We start from the raw sequence: 12,737 nt of genomic DNA, 5'->3' as shown, positions 1-12,737 counted from the left end.
ACAGTCAGAGCTGCACCTTACACTTAGTCATTATTCCAGCAAGTAGACTACAAGCTCAGAGAAGGCAGGGCTCATATTGGTTCACTGTTTCCACAATTACAGCACACTGTGGGACCCAGCATAGGTGTTCAATAAATAGTTGCTAAATTAACGAAGGAAAACAAACTACTAAAAAGTCTCTCTTCAGCCATTATGAAAGATATATTATTTGATACGCTAAACATATATCTCTCTTTATATGTACATGTGTCCCTTACACAAAAATGATCATTGAAAATGGCCACTCAGAGTCTCCCCAACCAGGTGGCCTGGAGATCAAGGAACTCCTCTGTTCTAGTCCTTAAATGCCACTCCTCTTCCCTTCCCATCCACCTACTCTCATCTGAGAAAATGGATGTGGAAAGACTGGAAATGCTACCCGGAGAGGAAGGAGGATTCACATGCAACTCTCTCCTCAGTGCCAAAGTTCCCCGGGACTCTGTCTTATCTTTCATTCTAGAGCCTGAGGCCCAAAGATAACAAGCCCTGTTAACTTGATTTTGCATTTTCTCCTGAACCACAGCTGAGCCTTACCTCAGTCCCTGGACAGCAAAGACACAGCATTAGCCAAGGAGAGACAGCACAGTATCCAGGGCTAAGGAACAAAACTGCCTGACCCTGAATCTCAGCTCTTCCCCTTCCTAGCTGTATGACCTTGGCTTAGCAACTTAGCCTCGTTGTGCCTCCGGTTCCTCATTTGTAAGGGTTTACTCATTGGTACCTACTTTGTGGGTTGCTTTGAGAATCAAATGAATTAATATATGTAAAGCACTTAGAACAGTGCCTGGCATGCAGTGCACATTACTTAACTGTTAGGCTAGTATTACCATTTACATGTGAACTTTGTTTTTCACAAGATCTGAGTCAGGAATGACAAATACATGGCACATATTTACTTCTCCTCCACTTTTATGCCCGTGGCAGACATCATTAATCAATCACAGCAGACTTTCATGATCCCCAAATATGACCACAAAATCTTTTCTCAACTTAGCACCCCACAGAGTCTCTTATTCCTTCGGGGGGGCATGTGTGATGAAATCACTTTGTTATTCCTGGTCTAAGTGAATAGAACAGAAAGATGGTACAAAGAAAAGCCATTTTCTTTCTCATTTCTACATAATACATGGCAATTTTTAAAAAGACTCTTTGAAAATCTCCAAAACTCTACACAGCTTTACTGATAAAAGAATGGAGGAAAATCTGAGTGCTACTTTCCATTCCATGAGGAGAGAACGCGGAGTTTTAAAAACCAAGCAATGGCAGTGCCAGTCCTGCAAACCGAGGGCATTTTCCCATTGAAACTCTACTGAGGCAAGTACAGGACTTGGGGGCCAAAGAACCAGAGACCCTTTAAACATATTCTAAAGGTCAAATAAGACTGGGGGTGGGGAGACTCACCTGGGAACCTAATCAGCATTTGTAATTTTTTTTTTCAAAATTGGTGGCACATTTCACCACAGAAACAATCAAACTGACTAAACAGAAAAGTCACTCATTGACTGGGCACTAACTATTGATTACCAGCAGAGCATGACATGGAAACAGGAGGGGGTCTGTGACAGGGACATCTGTTGCCTGGCCACAGCAGGGTGGACGCCTCCCATCTGGCTGGTTGGGCTCCGTGGGAGCATGTTCTAAAGCCCCACGCTCCAGGAAGACAACCTCTACTGATGGCCATGACGTGTCCTCGGTCAAGGGCATGTGAGGACGAGGAACAGATTTCCATTTATCTTGAAAGCCCAGTGCTCGAGGAGCAGCGAGGTTAATTAGAGCACGATTGGGTCAAAGTCAACTATCGGAGAGATTTTGAAGGGGATTTGGGGGGGCACTTAAAAAGCTTTAGAAGATGATACTGACGCTGTTTCTTGTTTTGTTTTGTTTTATGAATGTCTAATGCACTTCAGACTTTATGACTGTTTTCTTCCTTCAGAAATATACAATAAAACAGTTCAATAATGCACCTGCAATAATGCAAATGCAGACATAAACCAACCGGTGATGAGCACCACGTCCTGTGCTCAAGCTGAGAGCTAAAATTCCTAACTTCTGGGTAAGGTTGTCGGAGGGACTTATAGGTAAATGGCAGGGAAGTGGGGGACTGGAGGGTGGGCCCCCAGATCCTCAGGATTCTCCTGTAGGGCCAAGCCCCTCCAGTCTGGGTGACCATGGCGACACCACCTAATTGGAGATCCCAGGAACTGCTGCTGCTGTCCTGGGAGTCCAGGTCCACTGCTGGGCGCAAAATCATCCCAGGACTGGAACAGCTGTATATTGGACTGAAGCCTCAGAGCTGCAGACCATCTAGTGGTGCCTGTCCCTCCCTGTCACGTTATTCACCCCACAAAACCCAACACATACTCGTCCTGTGTTACTATCAGTCATTCACGCCGCTATGAAGCTCATCGGTGGCGATTAGGTTCAGTTTGGGGCTGGAGTAAGAGTGCATTTATTTCACGAATAAGGTAACACAAATCTGTCAGGCCGCCAAACCAAACATGGTCTCACAGTCCCTCCCCTTGTCTGTTTCCTTGTGGCTCTTTCTCTAGATCCCAAATCCCTGGTGTCTCAAGGACAAGTCAGACTGGAACTAAGGCGGGTTCATATCTGGCCCACAAGCCTAAGCCTTAGACGAGGCTCTGTCTCCAGCAGAGGGTCCTTTGATCACACTGACTAAGCATCCTGGGCCCTGGTCCTGCCAAGGTGCCCTTCACAGAGCTGTAAGGATGAACTGATGACTGTTGATTTGGAAAGAAAGGGCAGCAGGAGTTCTGAGGATGCACCTGCAGCCCAGTCACCCAAATATAGGACAGGTGCACTGGGAGAGGTCAGGCGATGATGCTTCTGGCCCCCTCTGCCCAGAGGCACTGTGCTTCTATCATATTTTTGTTCCTTACAGTGCCTGTTACTTTGGCTATGGTGTTTTAAGGTGAATGTTAATCCAGGGTGTACTCTGTATGTGGGGGGGGGGGGAAGTTACATGGCGGTGGGCAAGTTACAGGGAGGGCCGACCTCTGCTCTCCACCCATCCTGTGTCCAAGGAAGCTGGAGTCCTTCCTACCGATTGGTGAGGTACACGACTAGAGGCAGGTGGAGTCTGTGGCTAGGAGAGGCTGGAGAGGAGTCCCCAGCAAAGGCAACGGCACGAATGAGATGAAGGTCCCCCACTGCTGTGAACACCCGGAGGCGAGCGCTCCCCTCAGAGCTCCAGGGGGTGAGGAGGGCCAGCCCGCACTGCCTTCCTCCCATGGTGACCAGTGACTGTGTATCTAAGTGGGAGCTGCCCTAAAAGCAAAAAATACGTGATGGAAAAGGCAGGAAAATCAGATGAGAACATTTCAGATTGTAGCACTAAAACAAAAATTCACCTGTCATTGAGGATTTTATCCTTATGCCCCAGCCACTCTCCTTCCTCCAGTTAATGCCTTTTCCCTTTGCTCCAGGGACAACAAACTGAAGACCAGCTCTTGGCCAGTGAAGGTGGTGATTCCTCGGGCTCAGGCAGCCTTGCGCCTCCGGGGTCCCCCTGCAGCACAGCCCGAATGGCACAGTGACGGGGCAGGACAGGGCAGAGCAAGGCTGGGCTCAGCCCCAGTGAGGACACGTTTGGTGAGGCATCAGCTCCAAATGGTGGAGCTTACGGCTCAGACCCACTAGCAGTTACGTGTTTAGTACGTGCCAGGTACCAGCTGCTGTGGGAAGAAAGATAAACTTCATAGACCCTACACTCAAGGAGATCCATTTAATCAACAAATTTACTGAGAGAAATCCTAAGAGGAGATTTCTGGCCAGAAGAGTGAGCTGAGGATGAGAGTATGTTTTAAAAATAAAGCATTATGCAAGCAGAGGACATTTTTTTTTCGTGATGTGCCTGCTGTGTTTTCTGAGGTCTGCTCAGGGCACAAGACCACGAGTGTGACTCTAAACCCGGAAGAGCAACGCCAAGTGCACAAGGCCTCAGACACCAGCCCTTTCCTGTTCCTAAGAAAAACTGGCCCAGAATGATCCTGCTGTGTCCCCACAAGACGACACAGGAGAGTAAAGGAGAGTGACCACAGGGATGCCCACAATGAGAGGGCAGGAGGTGGACCAGATGCCCTAGAAAACAGTGTCAGAATTATTTCTGTATGTTCCTAAGCAGGCTTCCATGATTCTGTAAAAGACAGTGATTCCACTGCCAGAGAGAAAGTGGAGAAGACAGACTACACATAAAAAATTAAATATATCAATAACAAACACATACATGAGTAGATGCTCAACCACACAATGAGATACTATTTTTAATTCGTGAAAATGGCAAAATTACAAAACCAATGCCAAGTACCGATGAGGGTGTAGAGACACGGGCTTTCTCATATACTGCTCATGGAAGTGGGAATGCTACAATCTATTTGGAAAGTAGTCTGGCAATATGCATCAAGAATGTCAAAAGCTTTTAAATGATTTCTACCTTAGGAAATAATCAGAAGTGAGGCAAAGGTTTCCAAAGACGTTTATAGCAGAACTGTTTATAACAGTGAAAATCCGTAAAAAATCTATATGGCCCAACAAAAGGGGGATAATGAAGTAAACTGTAGCACAGTCCTCAGATGCAATATTACCTCATAATTTTAAAAGTATGATCATAAAAAGGTTTCTTCCACAGTGTCAGGAAATAGTAATAATATAGAGTTAAGTGGAGAATAGCAAGAAAAAAGAGGAAATCTAGATCCTATTAGGTATATTTTCAAGTTGTACAAATCTAAATGTTTTCCTTTGAGTCCCATTCCTCTGTTTTCTTTGAGAAGGAGACAGAGCAAGAGAAACCACTGAAACTCTCTTAAGTGAGAAAAACCGATGAGCAGATCACTTCCTGCTTGATGGCATGAGGACCCTTTTCCTTCCAGGGTTTTAAGTACCTTGAACGCTCGCTTGCTCCTTAACACAAGGCCCCCTGGGTGAACAGCTCCGGAGACGCTCAGGGACTTCAGGACCAACTCGACCCAGCTGCGTGACTGCCTTATTAAATTCCCTGATGAGGCCACTGCTGCCGAGATGCGCAGGGCTCCGGAGCTTATGAACTCATGGGCAGGCGTGTGGGGGAAGGAGGAAAGAAGGCTGACAGAGGGACTTGGGGGGACATATCTGCTCCAGCAAGTCCAGGCACAGGGATCCATATTCCATCCAAATAACATCACAGTTCAGGAAACAATGACTGAACATGGCTTATGTGCCAGGCACTGGGCTTACTGTCGGTCATGCAGTAAGATAGTAAGACAACGCCTGCCTTCTCTTCATCCTTCACTGACCAGCACTACGCCTGCCCCACTTGTTAGAGCTGCTGACCAGGTACACCTACGGAGGCTCCTGTGTCAGCGGCACTGCCTACAGCTCTTTAACACATCCTGTTACCCCATGATTATCAGACGAGCATGAGTTCCCGATTCACACTGCATTATCCCAAGAAAAGCATTCACACTGCATTATCCCAAGAAAAGCATTCCATCATCATTCATTTCATTTTTAGAAGAATTCCATTTTCACTCATGTAATACTGTTATTAATTACCACATTTAAGAATCATGTCTAATTTAGGCATCTGTGATAAGCATATAATATTAATTGATGGAAAAATTTCCACCTGACTTTTATGAAATCTCCCTGCCTCCTCTTAACACATGTAATTCCTAATGACTACCAAAATTAGACAATCTTGAGACTAGAAATTCCATTTAAAATAAGGTTACTTGAAGGATTAAAATCTACATGTCAGCTTGATGAATGTGACATCTCCGTGAATAACAGTGTTGAAAACAGTTGTGTTAAAAACTGTGGCTGTAGGGACTTCCCTGGTGGCACAGTGGTTAAGAATCCGCCTGCCAGTGCAGGGGACACGGGTTCGAGCCCGGGTCCGGGAAGATCCCACATGCCGCGGAGCAGCTAAGCCCGTGAGCCACAACTACTGAGCCCGCGTGCCAGAACTACTGAAGCCCACACGCCTAGAGCCCATGCTCCACAACAAGAGAAGCCACTGCAATGAGACGCCCGCGCACCACAACGAAGAGTAGCCCCCGCTCGCCACAACTAGAGAAAGCCCACGCGCAGCAACGAAGACCCAGCACAGCCAAAAATAAATAAATAAGTAAATAAATAAAGGTGGCTGTACACCAAAATGATTTCTAAGGTACGTTTCCATTGATCCTAAAACATATTTTAGATTTTGAAGATGAATGTTAAATGTATCTATAAAGGATCACACAGAGATCATACTTTTTAGTATTGTTGTAAAAATCGTTGCCCTTCAAAGACTTGGTGTCCCCGCTTGCGTTGCTTTAGTCCCCTCCACATCTACTACAGCGTTTGCCCGTATGAAAATAACCAGCGCTGTGCAGAGCATCCAAGTCCTGGAAATGTAATTAAAGCATGAGCCCCACAGAGGTATGCTCTCATCCCATCATCAGAGTCTAGTAACACTTTGGAGCCTCGGTGTATGCCTCTAAGACCACTGACTATGCTCTTACACACACTGTATACACACCCTGAGAGGAAGTGGCGCAGGGCTTGAGCAAAGCGCCGTAGCAAGCCGTGGTCTGCTTCCTCATTCCTTGTGACCAGGTCAGCGGCCTCCAGCAGGAAGGAGCCCCTTGACGGCGCAGCATCTGCCTGGAGGTTGAGTGAAGCGCGTCTGCTGTCAGGCCGCCGATGGGCAGGAATGGTCCAGTGACTCCCCTTCCCCCGTCTCCACCCCCGTGACAGTGATAAATGACCGGGCCCTCTGCTCAGCTGAGCCTGACGGGCCAGACCTCCCCTTGCAATCTGTCCCAGACCAACACCAGTCTTTCCCCCACAAGATCCTCCTCAGCACACCACACAGGCCGGCACCAGGGTAAGGCCAGGCCTATCTGCTTTCCGTGCCTGTTCTTTCCTGAAAACGAATTATGACTTTATTTCTAAGTGGAAGCTCCTAATCAAAAATGGAATATGTTGTTACAAGCCTTACAGGGAACTTGTCTCAATTATCTTCTGACATTAGAAATGAAGGAGATACAGCTAAATACGGGACTTTAATTAGAAAGAAAGAGGAACAGTCATGGATATAAACATGGATGTCAATGTGACTTCCATTTAAATCAATACATTTTCAATTTCTTAAGTTATTACTGTTGGTGGTGGTAAGGAGAAAGAGACAGAAGAGTCTGAGGGGAATAAAATATTGATAAGGAGATGGAACGTTAACACTGACCATTAATAAGATGCATCACCGATTCGCTCCTACAATACATTTTGTTCATGTGCAAAGACAGTCATTTCAGGATTGTTTGTAAAGAGACTGGCACCAACCTTTTACATAAAACAGTCTATAATGTGGAACAACATGCACCGTTATAAAGAATGAGGTAACTCTATAGGTAAAGACATGGAACTATCTACAAGATGCATTATTAATTGGGGGAAAAAAAATCAACAGGCAAGATAATGTGTATAATATGCTACAATTTCTTTTTTTAATATTCTATTTCTACCTTTTGAATTTTGTTCCATGTGATACATTACTTTCTTGAAAACAGAAATAAAAAACATTTTAAATGTCCCCAGTCTTTGCTACCCCGTGATTAGCCCTGCAGCCTGAGAGCCTCTTCCCAGGGCTGAGGGCATTGCTGAGACGCACGAGTGGCCAGGGGCGGGCAATCAGCCCCTGGGCTCAGATCAGCCTGATGCTCACATTTTATCCAGGCTCAGGACCAACAGCCAAGATGATTCCACTTGTATCTCAAAGCAGCAGAACTGCTACCAGGCTTTAAAATTCTGGATAGTTCATAGTATCTTAAAAGGCCTCAAGATAGAGTTATCACTCCATTTCCTCTCTGAAATTGATCTGCCTTCTCCAAGCAGTATGTTAATTGTCCTCCTTTCAAAAGGAAAAGGATTTTAAGAGGATCAACCATTACAAATTTTAGATGGTATTAAAATATTATTTACCTAAAAATAAAAGGTATTTCTAGGTTTGACTTTATTTTATAGGAAAGAAGAGAGAGGGAGCGGAGGAGGGAGGGAAGGCGGCAGAGAGAGAAAGATAAAGTGAGGGAGGAAGGGAAGAAAGCAGGGAGGGAGGGAGGGAGGGAGGCAAGCAGACTGGTACATGAGCAGTACTTTGCCTTTCTGGAATTTGGTATGTATTTTAATTATTTCTCTGTCCCTCCTGTCTCTCATCCTTTCTGTTTCTCTCTCCCTTGTAATTTTTCTCCACAACAGAAGAAAAGGATATTTGAAAATCTATTTTAGATTTACTGAACAGGAATTATGCTCACCATTCATAATTTTAAAAGCGGCTGAAACATTCTATATTGCCCTCAAAAAAAAAGATAAATCAAGCTTTTACTGTGAAACCTTCCACTGATTTCCAAAAAGCCGGTGAAATTTTCTTGAATTCGGCTCTTACTAGAGCAACAGCACAGGTAGCTCGTCCACTTTGAAGGTGTCCCCCAAGGACTGGTGTGCTGAGAGAGCAGGTTTGGTCACATGGCTGATTAAGGGGCATCTGTCAACCCAGTGCATATTCATATTAGGAAATATGATGGACAAAATCTTCAACTACAGTTCTACAAATGACACAGAAAGTCATTTTATGATGCTTTTTATACTTGTCTACCACGAAAGAGTGACATAAAACTGAACATCTTAACTCAGGGAAGCTCAGTGGAGACAGGGTGGCTCTTCAAACATGCTTTTGGTCACCTGACTTAATGAAGGGACAGGGACTAGAGGGGGCAGAGCAAAGCCTATTGGGTTATCTTCCTTGAATATGGGCTCAAGCATATCCTTAAATATTCAAGTGATGGGCTGATTCCGGGATGAATTCTCTAATGACTGACTGGAGCACTGCTGAATAAAATGAGAGTCGTGTCTGAAAATATCAAGCACGTGGGAGGCCAAGGCAAGCAGCCTTCCACTGAGCCCACCCAGGGCCTGAATGATGGTCTCTCCCAGCTGGAAGGCCATCAGCTTCATAGAGATATGGGTTGTGGGTGGTGGGGATATAAAGCAGGCCAAGAATATTTCTCATTTTAGTACATTCTCATGTACTAAATCTTATCGAGTGATTGTGGAAGGACCTGATTAAGACCCTAGAATTCTACAAAAGGAGACGACTGTGACCTCGTATAACTCAACTATAAAGGGACTTCAGTGCAGGCCCTGCAGAAAATCTGATTTTGAGTAAAATTATGCCTTGATAGGTCTGCCAGGCTCTTAGTGCTAAGAGTAAATTATAGTCATGTCTATTTTCTGCCACTTTATCTTCCCAAAAGGCTGATAGCTCAAAATGTAAACTATTGTGTGGAAGGTAGCTGGAGAGGAGCTAATGAAATACAGGCAAGTCCCCAACTTTAAAATGAGTCACATTTCAAAAGCATGTTTAAGAGATGGACATCTGGGATATAGAATCCATTTTCTCATGAACATGCTGTTATAAATGGTGGTGAGCTAGCCCACAAGGGCCTACTCAACCTATAATGAGTCTCAAATATAACTCTTTCTAGGATTCTAACCACTGTTTATGAGATACTGTCTCAGCGCGAAAATATATTCTAAGTTCTACCCTACAACACTAAGAACACACGCTTTCACACCAGCCAAGTTGGCTGTAAGCTACATCTGGACAAAAGAAAACATTTCTGTCCAGCTACTAACTTGACCATAGAAAGAAATCTCCACTTTATTCATCACTGTAGAAAGGAGATTTTTTTTTCCTCAAAAAGAGGAGGAAATCTCACTGCTCAAATGCTAAGTACAATTTAAATTCAGTGGTCTCATCGCAGTTGAGGATGTAAAGCTGGGTAGTTCCAGCTCAGGGTCTCCTACAAGTTGGAATCAAGGTGCTGGCTGGGGCTGTAGTCTCATCTGAAGGCTCAACTGGGAAAGGACTGCTCTCAAGCTCACTTGTTGGCAGGCCTCAGCGAGCTAGAGCACAGATCCTCCTGAAGTTGAGCCTTCAGAAGACGCAACACAGCTGACATCTTGATTCCAGCTTCATGGGGCCCGACTTCAGGGCCACCCAGCTAAGCCACACCCAGATTCTCTACGCACCAGCCCCCCCAAAAACACTGTGAGATAATAAATGATTGTTCTTTTAAGCTGCTACCTTTGGGGATAATTGATTATATAGCAGTAGATAACTAATAACATGTTCTAATAAAGGGGAAATAATGGAAGTTTTAGCAAAGGACAACTACTGATTATATGGCAGGAACTCAAACCATCTTTTATAAAGCTATATAAAACTTTCACCCTTATAAAGGAAAAAGGCATTTCCAGTCTAACTGATTTACAAATCAACCCCTGGAAGATGATCCATTTCTAACTTGGAGACTACCTCTATGTAATTTTATTTTTCTACCCACTTGTTCTCTAGTGTGCTGGGATTGCTAAAACAGGCGTTCCTAAACCACTGAAGTCTAGGAATAGTGTATAAAATACCAGAGTAAGGCTTTCAGCACTTCTGCAATAATTCAGGCAATTTTTATTCATTTGCATTATCCAGAGGATTGTTAGTTGCTTTTCGTGCTATTTTGTTTGGGGAAGTTATACCTTTGCCTCATAGCACTTAAAAAAACAATGAAGAAAAATGTTTTTCCAAAATTCCCAGGGAAGCTAAATTTAAATTCATGCCAAAGCCCTTAGCTGCAATGGAGAAAATCTTCTGTATTTTGATGGGGTTTTGCTTGGTTGTTTGCCTAGTTGTTTGATTGGTTGTTTGCTTGAGTTGGGGGGCTTTTTTCTTTGACTAGATGGAAGTAAGAAGACAGCTGGATTATTTTTACCCATAGTGGTACCTATAAGAAACATAGTTTTTCCCCTTTTCTATGGGAATCAAAATAAAAGCTAAAAATGGAAATTGTTGCTGATATTACACCTGGTGTTTAATTAGCCTTGGACACTGCATCCATAGCAGTTTAAGGTCATAGTACCTCTATTCCAAACAGCAAAATAGAAGGATCCTTACTGTGCATTAAGAAATTCCAGGGACTTCCCTGGCGGTCCAGTGGTTAAGACTCCATGCTTCCAATGCAGTGGGAGCGGGTTCAATACCTGGCTGGGGAACTAGGATCCCATGTGCTGTGTGGTGCAGCCAAAAAATAAAAAAAAAAATTTTTTTAATTAAAAAAAAAAAAGAAATTTCAAACATCTCTGCTAACCACCATGAGACACGGGAAGGGTCAAGCCTGAGCTAGTCATTTCAGTGACATAGGAAACCATGTTCCTGGCTCATTGTTTGTTGAATTTCAGTTCTTACAGAAATATTACTCACCACAACTCTTGGTCTCCCCCACCCCGTCACTTTAGTTAAATCTCAGATTAAAGCACATGGGGGGTGGGGTGAGTGAGGAGAGGAGGAAAAATACCAGTTGAATACATAGCAATATCTCCTACCCTTCTTGAAATGAGGACAAAATCCACAGACCACAAAAAGTCTCAACCCAAGTAGTGCTTACAAGAAATTCCTGTGTAGTGGTCTGGGTCCAATCAGGAGATGGAAACCACACAGTAGGTCAAACAGTGGAAGTCTAACATAGAGAATATTAACCACAATTAAAAAGTAACTATATAATCTAAGGAAACTCTATGCTACGTGAGGACTGAACATACCTAAGGACTGACAGACTTGGAAGGATACAAACTTCCTTGGAGAAGGTGCAGTTAAGCCACTGGATAGCAGAGAAGTTCACTGGTTTGTAGGCCAGAGCTTATCTGGAGATGCAGGGCAAACAACAGGCTACCTTTCAGAATGTAGGCGATCAGAACCCAGCGGCATGAGTGTACAATGGGATCCAGGCACCCAGGAGCCTGAGAGCAACTGCAGGGACTCTGAGAGTACGTGGACAGCACAGAGGCTCTGGTTTCCTTGTCAAGAGGGCTGCAGAAAAGTTATCACCAGGCCAAGACTATAAAGTCACAGAGGGACTGAGTTCTGGGCCAGTGGCTGAGGCAGGCTCCACTAGAGGCCCACACACACACCCCGCCAACCCAGGCCACACCAGAAACAGCAGGAGAGGCTCCTCCTTTCACAGTCTCCCCAGCGCCCTCTACTGAAACAGCGTAACACCATGCTCACAGGAATTTCTGTAGTAAATTCCTTTGTTTATCACAGAGCATACTCAGAATGATGTACTCAGAGCTGAGAGGCAATAAATTAGTAACATACCTCGAAAGCTACAAATTATCAAAACTGACAAAAGAAATGGGAAAATCTGAAATAGAAAACTCCAGGCTCATATAGTTTCACTGGGAAATTCTAGATACATTTAAGGAAGAGATAATACCAATCCTACGTAAATTTCTTCAAAAATGGAGAAGGTACACCTGAAACTAACAGAACATTGTAAATTAACTATACTTCAATTTTTTTCTTTAATGGTTAAAAAATTTTAAAAGAAATAGAGGAGAAGGGAACTTTCACAGCTGATTTTATGAGTCCAGCATTACCCTGATAACAAAACCCTGATAACAAGACACAGAAAACTATAGACAGGGACTTCCCAGGTAGTCCAGTGGTTAAGACTCCGTGCTCCCAATGCAGGGGGCCCAGGTTCGATCCCTGATCAGGGAACTAAGGTCCCACGTACCGCAACTAAGCCCACGCGCCACAACCACTGAGCCCACGTGCTCTAGAGCCCGTGCACCAAAACCAGAGAAGCCCACGTGCCACAAGGCAGACCTGG

General features: G+C 44.4%; 1 protein-coding gene across 4 annotated transcripts in view; it reads right to left on the bottom strand.

Moving 5' to 3' along the window:
• Positions 1-12,737, bottom strand: part of MSRA (methionine sulfoxide reductase A) — a 371,535-nt gene that overhangs the window by 231,950 nt on the left and 126,848 nt on the right. The window contains exon 1 of one of the 4 annotated variants that reach the window (XM_027087938.1): positions 6,557-6,635. The exons of 2 other annotated variants lie outside the window; for them this stretch is intronic. In XM_027087938.1, coding sequence (XP_026943739.1) covers positions 6,557-6,620 — 64 coding nt within the window. In that variant the 5' untranslated portion in view covers positions 6,621-6,635. Of the gene's footprint in view, positions 1-3,407; positions 3,431-6,556; positions 6,636-12,737 lie in introns of those variants that run through there. One more of the 4 variants, XM_027087940.1, reaches the window with a different exon arrangement.

The sequence above is a fragment of the Aethalodelphis obliquidens genome, unplaced genomic scaffold, assembly GCF_003676395.1.
Source record: "Aethalodelphis obliquidens isolate GAN/ISIS:26980383/991018 unplaced genomic scaffold, ASM367639v1 scaffold61, whole genome shotgun sequence".
In the NCBI taxonomy this organism is placed as follows: domain Eukaryota; kingdom Metazoa; phylum Chordata; class Mammalia; order Artiodactyla; family Delphinidae; genus Aethalodelphis; species Aethalodelphis obliquidens.
The sequence above is the reverse complement of the archived record's forward strand: the minus strand, read 5'-3'. Positions and strand labels throughout refer to the sequence as shown.